This window comes from Amphiura filiformis, chromosome 15, assembly GCF_039555335.1.
Source record: "Amphiura filiformis chromosome 15, Afil_fr2py, whole genome shotgun sequence".
NCBI lineage: Eukaryota > Metazoa > Echinodermata > Ophiuroidea > Amphilepidida > Amphiuridae > Amphiura > Amphiura filiformis.
In genome coordinates this window covers 18,200,372-18,214,530 of record NC_092642.1, presented here as the reverse complement: position 1 = coordinate 18,214,530, position 14,159 = coordinate 18,200,372, and the positions used below count along the sequence as shown (strand labels likewise).

At 35.4% G+C, this 14,159-nt stretch overlaps 1 protein-coding gene across 1 annotated transcript; it reads left to right on the top strand.

Moving 5' to 3' along the window:
• The first annotated feature begins 1,119 nt into the window (after window positions 1-1,119).
• LOC140170759 (protein Wnt-8b-like) lies at window positions 1,120-13,433 on the top strand. The gene is made up of 3 exons (XM_072193986.1): window positions 1,120-1,156; window positions 11,284-11,426; window positions 11,818-13,433. The coding sequence occupies exons 1-3, from the start codon at window positions 1,120-1,122 to the stop codon at window positions 12,286-12,288; spliced, it is 651 nt and encodes a 216-aa protein (XP_072050087.1). The 3' UTR covers window positions 12,289-13,433.
• Window positions 13,434-14,159: the final 726 nt, after the last annotated feature.

Below are 14,159 nucleotides of genomic sequence, written 5' to 3'. Positions count from 1 at the left end.
AAAGCGTGCTATTAGCGCTATATTAGCGCTAATAGCAATTAATAGCCCGTCATATGCAATTGTGCTAAATGTAAAAAGATTCTAAGTCTAGGGAAATCGTGCTATTAGCGCTAATAGCGCTAATAGCAATTAATAGCACGTCATATGCAATTGTGCTCAATCTAAAAAGATTCTAGGTCTAGCGAAAGCGTGCTATTAGCGCTAATAGCAAAATAGCAAATAATAGCACGTCATACGCAATTGTGCTAAATGTAAAAAGATTCTAAGTCTAGGGAAAGCGTGCTATTAGCGCTAATAGCGCTATTAGCGCTAATAGCAAATAATAGCACGTCATATGCAATTGTCAATGGACTCAAAAACAAACATGGGAGACAACAACATTTTGTGGTGGTCATGTTCTATACCAACCGAGAGATCATTTGGTTTATTTATATATAAAGAATATCCTTTATGGGATTTCTTAAGTATCTCATACCAAAGAAAAATGCCTCTACACCAGACATGACCATAATCTGCGCGTATTTAAAGGCACATTATTTCTTATGACGTTATTAATTTAACAACTTCTAGATTCCATGGGAAAGTGACGCTTGACCCGGACAAGACCATAATCCGCAGCCATTTCATGGCACATATTATTCCCTATGGTAAATGCCCCAAAGCCAAACATGACCATAATTTGCACTAATTAAGGGCACAAGTTACCATTGTTCACCATAAATATTCGCCAATTGGCACACTTCTAGATTCCATGGGAAAGTGACCCTTGACCCGGACAAGACCATAATCCGCAGCCATTTCAGGGCACATATTATTCCCTATGTGAATGCCCCAAAGCCAAACATGACCATAATTTGCACTAATTAAGGGCACAAGTTACCAAAGCCTCAAAGTGTATTTTATAACACCCAATTCCATACTTTACGCAGATTTCAAATAATGACCATGTCATTTGCCATGATTTGTCATAAATGCATATAATTAATGCATAATATCATTGAAAGCCGAAAATAACTGCACATGTGCGTCTTCTTTTATAGACATGAAAAGTTTTGCTTCACTCATTTCACGTATTTATTTCCCATCTTAGGCACAATTAATTGGTATGTATTTACCACAATGCCCAGGAAACTGGTGACATACATGTACTTGGCTTGTATCTTTAACTTCAACAACCATTTTTGGTTGTTTTATTTTTTATTTTATTTTTTGATTATGTGGTAAAGTGCTTTTTCTTCTACTTTTTGTTTTTATGATAAAGTGCCTCCTTGATGCCGACAGAAACATTCTTTTTGTGGAATTATTTTCGCATACAAATTCTCAGACTTCAGAATTTGCTATGAATTCAACGTCATATCAAACTTATTTTGAATTTGTTGACTTTTGTGATCTTATTTCTATACAGCTAGTTCTCTATTTACATTGAAAAACATTTTTCTCAAGTGTTTTGCACTTGGAGACATTCTTAGTTTAACACGACCGCTATATGCAGTGTTTAAGGCTCAAGTATATACAATTGAAAGCTTTAAGACTTAAACTTGAATTCAAAATTATAATAACTTGCTAACTTGCGAGTTATTATCTTATCCGTGTCCCCACTTATTATGATAAACATGTTTTATTAAACATGTTAAGCCATTAACTTAATTTCCATTAACAAATTAAGCCTGCACGGCTTGATTATATTCACTTCAATTCTTATATTGTTATGCATGAATTCGAATTTAACTAATTTTGTGAATATTTGACATTTTCTTAAGGTATTTTTGTTTCACATGATTAACTTTGAAACGTTTAACGCTCTGATAAAACATTTAATGCTCGTGTAAATTCAAGCCGCATAATTTAGCATTAAACATGTTTTCACAGTTACGTAAAACTTATGACCAATTGATTATTCTTACTAATTTAATGCTTGTGTAAATTTAAGCTGCATAATTTAGCATTAAACATGTTTTCACAGTTACGTAAAACTTATGACCAATTGATTATTCTTACTAATTTTCAGCTAAAACATGTTAACTTATTCATGACTCGCTGTTACTTTACTTTCACTTAATACATGTACACTTATTGGGCGTGGAGGGTGGGTTTTTCAGTAGAAGTTGATCTCTCGATGATAAAACATGATATGAGTCAAAACCCATTTGCATTTGACCAGCTACAATTATGCCAAGTGATTGGTTGCATCATAGCAACAAAACAACAAAAACATTTAACAAAACCATTATGCTTGCTTTATAACCATGCACCTGTTTTAACACGGGTGAACGCATATCTGAAATCACTGATGTGCATAACTCCCAAGTGGATCAACGGCTTAACCCATATTATACACAAGGACGAAAAAAACTCCCCATTTTTACACCTGGCCAAAAATTTTCTCCCCATTGACAATCTAGTTTTAATTCGACTTCGCTTAATTAAAAGCCATTGTGCTAAATCTAAAAAGATTCTAAGTATAAGGAAAGCGTGCTATTTATAGCGCTAATAGCGCTATTAGCGCTAATAGCAATTAATAGCACGTCATATGCAATTGTGCTAAATGTAAAAAGATTCTAAGTCTAGAGACAGCGTGCTATTAGCGCTAATAGCGCTAATAGCAATTAATAGCACGTCATACGCAATTGTGCTAAATGTAAAAAGATTCTAAGTCTAGGGAAAGCGTGCTATTAGCGCTATATTAGCGCTAATAGCAATTAATAGCCCGTCATATGCAATTGTGCTAAATGTAAAAAGATTCTAAGTCTAGAGACAGCGTGCTATTAGCGCTAATAGCGCTATTAGCGCTAATAGCAATTAATAGCACGTCATATGCAATTGTGCTAAATGTAAAAAGATTCTAAGTCTAGGGAAAGCGTGCTATTAGCGCTAATAGCGCTATTAGCGCTAATAGCAATTAATAGCCCGTCATATGCAATTGTGCTAAATATAAAAAGATTCTAAGTCTAGAGACAGCGTGCTATTAGCGCTAATAGTGCTAAATGCAATAGCAATTAATAGCACGTCATACGCAATTGTGCTAAATGTAAAAAGATTCTAAGTCTAGGGAAAGCGTGCTATTAGCGCTAATAGCGCTAATAGCAAATAATAGCACGTCATATGCAATTGTGCTAAATCTAAAAAAGATTCTAAGTCTAGGAAAAGCGTGCTATTAGCTCTTATAGCGCTATTAGCGCTAATAGCAAATAATAGCACGTCATATGCAATTGTGCTAAATCTAAAAAGATTCTAAGTCTAAAGAAAGCGTGCTATTAGCGCTATTAGCGCTAATAGCACGTCATATGCAATTGTGTTAAATCTAAAAGTTTGTAAGTCTAGGGAAAGCGTGCTATTAGCGCTAATAGCGCTAATAGCGCTAATAGCAATTAATAGCACGTCATATGCAATTGTGCTAAATGTAAAAAGATTCTAAGTCTAGAGACAGCGTGCTAATAGCAAATAATAGCACGTCATATGCAATTGTGCTAAATCTAAAAAGATTCTAAGTCAAGGGAAAGCGTGCTATTAGCGCTAATAGCGCGTTAATAGCAATTAATAGCACGTCATACGCAATTGTGCTAAATGTAAAAAGATTCTAAGTCTAGAGACAGCGTGCTATTAGCGCTAATAGCGCTATTAGAGCTAATAGCAAATAATAGCACGTCATATGCAATTGTGCTCAATCTAAAAAGATTCTAAGTCTAGGGAAAGCGTGCTATTAGCGCTAATAGCGCTATTAGCGCTAATAGCAATTAATAGCACGTCATATGCAATTGTGCTAAATCTAAAAAGATTCTAAGTATAGGGAAAGCGTGCTATTAGCGCTAATAGCGCTAATAGCAAATAAAAGCACGTCATATGCAATTGTGCTAAATCTAAAAAATTCTAAGTCTAGGGAAAGCGTGCTATTAGCGCTATTAGCGCTAATAGCACGTCATATGCAATTGTGCTAAATCTAAAAGTTTGTAAGTCTAGGAAAACGTGCTATTAGCGCTAATAATAGCGCTAATAGCAATTAATAGCACGTCATATGCAATTGTGCTAAATGTAAAAAGATTCTAAGTCTAGAGACAGCGTGCTATTAGCGCTAATAGCGCTATTAGCGCTAATAGCAAATAATAGCACGTCATATGCAATTGTGCTAAATCTTAAAAGATTCTAAGTCTAGGGAAAGCGTGCTATTAGCGCTAATAGCGCTATTAGCGCTAATAGCAAATAATAGCACGTCATATGCAATTGTGCTAAATGTAAAAAGATTCTAAGTCTAAGGAAAGCGTGCTATTAGCGCTAATAGCGCTATTAGCGCTAATAGCACGTCATATGCAATTGTGCTAAATCTAAAAGTTTGTAAGACTAGGGAAAGCGTGCTATTAGCGCTAATAGCAATTAATAGCACGTCATATGCAATTGTGCTAAATGTAAAAAGATTCTAAGTCTAGAGACAGCGTGCTATTAGCGCTAATAGCGCTATTAGCGCTAATAGCAAATAATAGCACGTCATATGCAATTGTGCTAAATCTAAAAAGATTCTAAGTCAAGGAAAGCGTGCTATTAGCGCTAATAGCGCGCTAATAGCAATTAATAGCACGTCATACGCAATTGTGCTAAATCTAAAAAGATTCTAAGTCTAGGGAAAGCGTGCTATTAACGCTAATAGCGCTATTAGCGCTAATAGCAAATAATAGCACATCATATGCAATTGTGCTAAATCTTAAAAGATTCTAAGTCTAGGGAAAGCGTGCTATTAGCGCTAATAGCGCTATTAGCGCTAATAGCACGTCATATGCAATTGTGCTAAATCTAAAAGTTTGTAAGTCTAGGGAAAGCGTGCTATTAGCGCTAATAGCAATTAATAGCACGTCATATGCAATTGTGCTAAATGTAAAAAGATTCTAAGTCTAGAGACAGCGTGCTATTAGCGCTAATAGCGCTATTAGCGTTAATAGCAAATAATAGCACGTCATATGCAATTGTGCTAAATCTAAAAAGATTCTAAGTCAAGTGAAAGCGTGCTATTAGCGCTAATAGCGCGCTAATAGCAATTAATAGCACGTCATACGCAATTGTGCAAAATCTAAAAAGATTCTTCAGGGAAAGCGTGCTATTAGCGCTAATAGCTATTAGCGCTAATAGCAAATAATAGCACGTCATATAGAATTGTGCTAAATCTAAAAAGATTCTAAGTCTAGGGAAAGCGTGCTATTAGCGCTATTAGCGCTAATAGCAAATAATAGCACGTCATATGCAATTGTGCTAAATCTTAAAAGATTCTAAGTCTAGGGAAAGCGTGCTATTAGCGCTAATAGCGCTATTAGCGCTCATAGCAAATAATAGCACGTCATATGCAATTGTGCTAAATCTAAAAAGATTCTAAGTCTAAGGAAAGCGTGCTATTAGCGCTAATAGCGCTATTAGCGCTAATAGCACGTCATATGCAATTGTGCTAAATCTAAAAGTTTGTAAGTCTAGGGAAAGCGTGCTATTAGCGCTAATAGCAATTAATAGCACGTCATATGCAATTGTGCTAAATGTAAAAAGATTCTAAGTCTAGAGACAGCGTGCTATTAGCGCTAATAGCGCTATTAGCGCTAATAGCAAATAATAGCACGTCATATGCAATTGTGCTAAATCTAAAAAGATTCTAAGTCAAGGAAAGCGTGCTATTAGCGCTAATAGCGCGCTAATAGCAATTAATAGCACGTCATACGCAATTGTGCTAAATCTAAAAAGATTCTAAGTCTAGGGAAAGCGTGCTATTAGCGCTAATAGCGCGCTAATAGCAATTAATAGCACGTCATACGCAATTGTGCTAAATCTAAAAAGATTCTAAGTCTAGGGAAAGCGTGCTATTAGCGCTAATAGCAAATAATAGCACGTCATATGCAATTGTGCTAAATCTAAAAAGATTCTAAGTCAAGGGAAAGCGTGCTATTAGCGCTAATAGCGCGCTAATAGCAATTAATAGCACGTCATACGCAATTGTGCTAAATCTAAAAGATTCTAAGTCAGGGAAAGCGTGCTATTAGCGCTAATAGCGCTATTAGCGCTATAGCAAATAATAGCACGTCATATAGAATTGTGCTAAATCTAAAAGATTCTAAGTCTAGGAAAGCGTGCTATTAGCGCTATTAGCGCTAATAGCAATTAATAGCACGTCATATGCAAATGTGCTGAATCTAAAAAGTTTGTAAGTCTAGGGAAAGCGTGCTATTAGCGTCATATGCAATTGTGCTAAATGTAAAAAGATTCTTAGTCTGGAATTATGTTTACATTGACGTTAATAGCAAATAATAGCACGTCATATGCAATTGTGCTAAATCTAAAAGATTCTAAGTCAAGGAAAGCGTGCTATTAGCGCTAATAGCGCGCTAATAGCAATTAATAGCACGTCATACGCAATTGTGCTAAATCTAAAAAGATTCTAAGTCTAAGGAAAGCGTGCTATTAGCGCTAATAGCGCTATTAGCGCTAATAGCACGTCATATGCAATTGTGCTAAATCTAAAAGTTTGTAAGTCTAGGGAAAGCGTGCTATTAGCGCTAATAGCAATTAATAGCACGTCATATGCAATTGTGCTAAATGTAAAAAGATTCTAAGTCTAGAGACAGCGTGCTATTAGCGCTAATAGCGCTATTAGCGCTAATAGCAAATAATAGCACGTCATATGCAATTGTGCTAAATCTAAAAAGATTCTAAGTCAAGGGAAAGCGTGCTATTAGCGCTAATAGCGCGCTAATAGCAATTAATAGCACGTCATACGCAATTGTGCTAAATCTAAAAAGATTCTAAGTCTAGGGAAAGCGTGCTATTAGCGCTAATAGCGCGCTAATAGCAATTAATAGCACGTCATACGCAATTGTGCTAAATCTAAAAAGATTCTAAGTCAAGGGAAAGCGTGCTATTAGCGCTAATAGCGCGCTAATAGCAATTAATAGCGCTAATAGCAATTAATAGCACGTCATACGCAATTGTGCTAAATGTAAAAAGATTCTAAGTCTAGGGAAAGCGTGCTATTAGCGCTATATTAGCGCTAATAGCAATTAATAGCCCGTCATATGCAATTGTGCTAAATGTAAAAAGATTCTAAGTCTAGAGACAGCGTGCTATTAGCGCTAATAGCGCTATTAGCGCTAATAGCAAATAATAGCACGTCATATGCAATTGTGCTAAATGTAAAAAGATTCTAAGTCTAGGGAAAGCGTGCTATTAGCGCTAATAGCGCTATTAGCGCTAATAGCAATTAATAGCCCGTCATATGCAATTGTGCTAAATATAAAAAGATTCTAAGTCTAGAGACAGCGTGCTATTAGCGCTAATAGTGCTAAATGCAATAGCAATTAATAGCACGTCATACGCAATTGTGCTAAATGTAAAAAGATTCTAAGTCTAGGGAAAGCGTGCTATTAGCGCTAATAGCGCTAATAGCAAATAATAGCACGTCATATGCAATTGTGCTAAATCTAAAAAGATTCTAAGTCTAGGAAAAGCGTGCTATTAGCTCTTATAGCGCTATTAGCGCTAATAGCAAATAATAGCACGTCATATGCAATTGTGCTAAATCTAAAAAGATTCTAAGTCTAAAGAAAGCGTGCTATTAGCGCTATTAGCGCTAATAGCACGTCATATGCAATTGTGTTAAATCTAAAAGTTTGTAAGTCTAGGGAAAGCGTGCTATTAGCGCTAATAGCGCTAATAGCGCTAATAGCAATTAATAGCACGTCATATGCAATTGTGCTAAATGTAAAAAGATTCTAAGTCTAGAGACAGCGTGCTAATAGCAAATAATAGCACGTCATATGCAATTGTGCTAAATCTAAAAAGATTCTAAGTCAAGGAAAGCGTGCTATTAGCGCTAATAGCGCGCTAATAGCAAATAAAAGCACGTTTTCATATGCAAAAGTGCAAATGTCGTGCCAATTTCTTCTGAAAGCGTGCTATTAGCGCTATTAGCGCTAATAGCACGTCATATGCAATTGTGCTAAATCTAAAAGTTTGTAAGTCTAGGGAAAACGTGCTATTAGCGCTAATAGCGCTAATAGCAATTAATAGCACGTCATATGCAATTGTGCTAAATGTAAAAAGATTCTAAGTCTAGAGACAGCGTGCTATTAGCGCTATTAGCGCTATTAGCGCTAATAGCAAATAATAGCACGTCATATGCAATTGTGCTAAATCTTAAAAGATTCTAAGTCTAGGGAAAGCGTGCTATTAGCGCTAATAGCGCTATTAGCGCTAATAGCAAATAATAGCACGTCATATGCAATTGTGCTAAATGTAAAAAGATTCTAAGTCTAAGGAAAGCGTGCTATTAGCGCTAATAGCGCTATTAGCGCTAATAGCACGTCATATGCAATTGTGCTAAATCTAAAAGTTTGTAAGTCTAGGGAAAGCGTGCTATTAGCGCTAATAGCAATTAATAGCACGTCATATGCAATTGTGCTAAATGTAAAAAGATTCTAAGTCTAGAGACAGCGTGCTATTAGCGCTAATAGCGCTATTAGCGTTAATAGCAAATAATAGCACGTCATATGCAATTGTGCTAAATCTAAAAAGATTCTAAGTCAAGTGAAAGCGTGCTATTAGCGCTAATAGCGCGCTAATAGCAATTAATAGCACGTCATACGCAATTGTGCTAAATCTAAAAGATTCTAAGTCTAGGGAAAGCGTGCTATTAGCGCTAATAGCGCTATTAGCGCTAATAGCACGTCATATGCAATTGTGCTAAATCTAAAAAGATTCTAAGTCTAGGGAAAGCGTGCTATTAGCGCTAATAGCAATTAATAGCACGTCATATGCAATTGTGCTAAATGTAAAAAGATTCTAAGTCTAGAGACAGCGTGCTATTAGCGCTAATAGCGCTATTAGCGCTAATAGCAAATAATAGCACGTCATATGCAATTGTGCTAAATCTAAAAGATTCTAAGTCAAGGGAAAGCGTGCTATTAGCGCTAATAGCGCGCTAATAGCAATTAATAGCACGTCATACGCAATTGTGCTAAATCTAAAAAGATTCTAAGTCTAGGGAAAGCGTGCTATTAGCGCTAATAGCGCTATTAGCGCTAATAGCAAATAATAGCACGTCATATAGAATTGTGCTAAATCTAAAAAGATTCTAAGTCTAGGGAAAGCGTGCTATTAGCGCTATTAGCGCTAATAGCAAATAATAGCACGTCATATGCAATTGTGCTAAATCTTAAAAGATTCTAAGTCTAGGGAAAGCGTGCTATTAGCGCTAATAGCGCTATTAGCGCTCATAGCAAATAATAGCACGTCATATGCAATTGTGCTAAATCTAAAAAGATTCTAAGTCTAAGGAAAGCGTGCTATTAGCGCTAATAGCGCTATTAGCGCTAATAGCACGTCATATGCAATTGTGCTAAATCTAAAAGTTTGTAAGTCTAGGGAAAGCGTGCTATTAGCGCTAATAGCAATTAATAGCACGTCATATGCAATTGTGCTAAATGTAAAAAGATTCTAAGTCTAGAGACAGCGTGCTATTAGCGCTAATAGCGCTATTAGCGCTAATAGCAAATAATAGCACGTCATATGCAATTGTGCTAAATCTAAAAAGATTCTAAGTCAAGGAAAGCGTGCTATTAGCGCTAATAGCGCGCTAATAGCAATTAATAGCACGTCATACGCAATTGTGCTAAATCTAAAAAGATTCTAAGTCTAGGGAAAGCGTGCTATTAGCGCTAATAGCGCTATTAGCGCTATAGCAAATAATAGCACGTCATATAGAATTGTGCTAAATCTAAAAAGATTCTAAGTCTAGGGAAAGCGTGCTATTAGCGCTATTAGCGCTAATAGCAATTAATAGCACGTCATATGCAAATGTGCTGAATCTAAAAAGTTTGTAAGTCTAGGGAAAGCGTGCTATTAGCGTCATATGCAATTGTGCTAAATGTAAAAAGATTCTTAGTCTGGAATTATGTTTACATTGACGTTAATAGCAAATAATAGCACGTCATATGCAATTGTGCTAAATCTAAAAAGATTCTAAGTCAAGGGAAAGCGTGCTATTAGCGCTAATAGCGCGCTAATAGCAATTAATAGCACGTCATACGCAATTGTGCTAAATCTAAAAAGATTCTAAGTCTAAGGAAAGCGTGCTATTAGCGCTAATAGCGCTATTAGCGCTAATAGCACGTCATATGCAATTGTGCTAAATCTAAAAGTTTGTAAGTCTAGGGAAAGCGTGCTATTAGCGCTAATAGCAATTAATAGCACGTCATATGCAATTGTGCTAAATGTAAAAAGATTCTAAGTCTAGAGACAGCGTGCTATTAGCGCTAATAGCGCTATTAGCGCTAATAGCAAATAATAGCACGTCATATGCAATTGTGCTAAATCTAAAAGATTCTAAGTCAAGGAAAGCGTGCTATTAGCGCTAATAGCGCGCTAATAGCAATTAATAGCACGTCATACGCAATTGTGCTAAATCTAAAAAGATTCTAAGTCTAGGGAAAGCGTGCTATTAGCGCTAATAGCGCGCTAATAGCAATTAATAGCACGTCATACGCAATTGTGCTAAATCTAAAAAGATTCTAAGTCAAGGAAAGCGTGCTATTAGCGCTAATAGCGCGCTAATAGCAATTAATAGCGCTAATAGCAATTAATAGCACGTCATATGCAAATGTGCTGAATCTAAAAAGTTTGTAAGTCTAGGGAAAGCGTGCTATTAGCGTCATATGCAATTGTGCTAAATGTAAAAAGATTCTTAGTCTGGAATTATGTTTACATTGACCAAGAATTGTAGTCTGGGCGACTTCACCAAATGTTATAAGTTTTTATAGGTTTTGGTTTAGGTAAAAACGTTTTAATAACATTTAAATGTCGGGTTATATAAAGGTCGTGAAAACATTTTAAAAACGTTATTGTAAATATTTTGGGCAAACATTTTTTGCAAAATATTGTACCAAGTTTTCAAAAATGTTTTTGGAATGTTATTAAAACGTTTTTATACCCTTTATATAACCCGACATTTAAATGTTTTCTGTAAAACATTTGTGTTTGCTGTGCAGTAAATTACCAACAAATGTTATTTAATGTTATGAAAACGTTTTATACCATTACTGTACCCTTTATATAACCCGACATTTAAACGTTTTGTGACAACCTTTTATAACCTTTTGCGAATGATGTCGAAAACGTTTTGTGTTTGCTGGGCTGTTTAGTAAAAGCCATTAGGCCTTCATTCTTCAGAGGCATGTATTCGTTCAAAAGTGACAACTTCCAGCGACTTTTTGTCCATTAAACGTTATTTTAAACTACTATTTTGTTTGTTTTTCCCTCACTCAGGTGGTGACGACTGGCAGTGGGGTGGTTGTAGTGATAATGTCAATTTCGGCGAGAGACTTTCCAAGAATTTCATAGACGAATTAGAAACTGGTGATGATGCAAGAGCTGTCGCCAATCTCCATAACAACGAAGTTGGAAGAAAGGTAAGACGACTAACATGTTTTGGAACTAGTGTATATCTACGTGTTGCCATTTTATTTGACCAGTAAAGCAAAACACTAATATCTTTGTTTGTAATAAAACATTACGATGTGACAAAAATTGTCAACTATAAGTAGCCTATATATTGTATACAATATTTGGTCAACTTTTAAATTCATTAGAATGTATGTACAATTGTATATGTATGTCGGCGGACCGCAACAAGCAAATTCTGATGTAATATTGATGTTGCTATCTTCGGTAGACGAGTGAGGATGTTATGTACCCAAATGAATTATCTATTGAGTGAGATCACAGATCCTGATCCGCGCTTTAATGTTAATTAAATGTCAATGTTTAACGGTTTTTTTATTATTATTTTTTTCCTGACAGGTTGTTCGTAAGAATATGCAACGACGATGCAAGTGTCATGGTGTGTCAGGTAGCTGCTCCGTCCAAACGTGCTGGGACCAACTCGCTGACTTCCGCGTCATCGGATCTATACTCAAGAAGAAATATCTGGATGCCGTCCGTGTAAATTATGTTCGTGGTCAACTCATCAATGGAAAGGTTGCTTCGAGAACTGTAGAAGGAGAAAACAGTGACGCAAATTCTACCATCGGTACACGTGGTACGGAAGGCCGTGAGTGCCTGCGCAGTCCTAAAGATGATGCTTCGGTTGATGAACTAGCCTCGTGGGAGCATCACAGTTGCAAGAGACTATGCACTAAATGCGGACTTAGAGTAACGAGGACAAAGATTGTGGTGGAGTCTAGATGTAATTGTCAATTCCAATGGTGCTGCAACGTGAGGTGTGATACATGTAAATCGGAGAAGACCGTTTATGCCTGCGAGATTTTATGAACTTGAACTGGAGAGTTTTGTGCAACTCGTGGATTTTGTGCCATTTTGTGGAACTTGATATGTCTTCGACAAAAACGATCATTTAAAGTTCTTGCAAGATACCATTATACTGCTGCTAAGTGAACTTTGATATATATTTTAACACCTGAACTGAAATGTTGAAAACCACAAGCTAAATGAATAATGATAAATAAGATATTTCCCTCTGTATACGACGACTACGATATGTTGTAATGTGCAGTTAGCCATCTCATTTAAATTTCAGGTTATATAAAGGTACAAACCCTTGTTATTTCTAATAACATTCAGAAAACATTTTTTGTAAACTTAATGAAAATATTAAAATGTTTTCATGACCTTAGAATGACCCATCATTTAAATGTCATTGAACGTTTTTGAATAAACCATTTCAAAAAGAGTATAATACACTTCTTTTAGACATAAGCCGGTATTATGTGCCAATGTACCGTATACTATGTATTCATAGTTTTGAACCACATGATAAATTATTATGAGATTTATTTCATAACTAGAGGTAAATACACTGTACAGGTATAAGTAAATGGTGATATCCCAGCAAAGAAAAGTGTTGCAAAAGACGCTAAAATATTTAGCAATAAGACTTGTAGCTGTGTTGTTGTAGTGTTTTTTTCAAATAAAACGTTTTCGTGAACTTTATATAATCCGATATTTAAATGTTATTAAAACGTTTTGACCAAACCAAAACGCGTTTGTGTAATAGCTCAAAATGCTTGTTGAGTATATGCTTCTTTTGATTAAGACCGTATTATGTTCCAGTAAAGGTATACTATAGAGTCTGATTTCTATGATGAACAGTTGACGTCAAGTGTAAGGTTTTAACATTACTTCTAGAATAAACTTGTAAGAGAACTGACGTTGTAACCAAGATTTTGTAAATAATATGTAAATATTTTAAATATAACAAATATTTTAGGACTGACATGGACTGCACGAGATCGTCGTAGTATTGTAAACGTGTAGACTTATAACTTTTGTAAATAGTATGTAAATATGTATATTATAACAACACTCTATTTTAGATACTTGGTTTACATTGACTTTGACCATGTGTTTTGTGGTTATTTTTGTATGACATGTGCTTTACGAAATAAAACACAAAATTAATGCAGATATTACATAATAATTATAGCCTCGCATCATTATTTTCATATGTGTTGATTTCCGGATATGAGGGAGTGGGTAAATCACCCAATATTAGAATTTGAGGGGTGACACTCCATATGTCGAGTATAGCGCTAGCAACCTCAAACCTGTTTCACGGCATATAAATATTTTTAAACAATTTTCCGCCCTTTCTTTCTTCTTCTACCGCCCCTTCATTTTTGCCGCCCAAATCTTAAAATGGAAACAATATAACAAACGTAACTGTGAACGTAAACGTAAATATACGATATCAAGAAAAAATATCATCGTGTGCATTAATTATCGTCCTTCCAAAACAATGTAACAATTGTTGTAAAAGCTTATTTCTCGTATATTTGGTTTACAAACAATATGAATGAATGCTCAATTTACTTCAATAACTATCAATTTTCATATCTAATCTACTCTGCACTGATGAATATCAGCAATTTCAGGCACATGTTACCATACACCATGATTCTAATTATTTTTAAATGAAAATAACGCATTTTGCATTAAGATTTACAGGTTACCTATAATATGAAACAAATTTGATATTTGTAGACTAACAAAACATATGCTTCTTTAGATTCCTCACTTACAAAAAGTCAAATTGCACAAAAATAATTAACACTAATTAATATTATTGAGGCGATGACTTTAGCTTCATATAAACAAGTCATTATTATTATCAAGGCCACAAAACA

Bases quoted from the DNA above. Each gene is read 5' to 3' on its own strand.
- LOC140170759 (XM_072193986.1), top strand. From the start codon at position 1,120: ATGCCCAGGAAACTGGTGACATACATGTACTTGGCTT. The intron at 1,157-11,283 runs GTATCTTTAACT...TCCCTCACTCAG, and splicing joins GACATACATGTACTTGGCTT to GTGGTGACGACTGGCAGTGG. The intron at 11,427-11,817 runs GTAAGACGACTA...TTTTCCTGACAG, and splicing joins ACAACGAAGTTGGAAGAAAG to GTTGTTCGTAAGAATATGCA.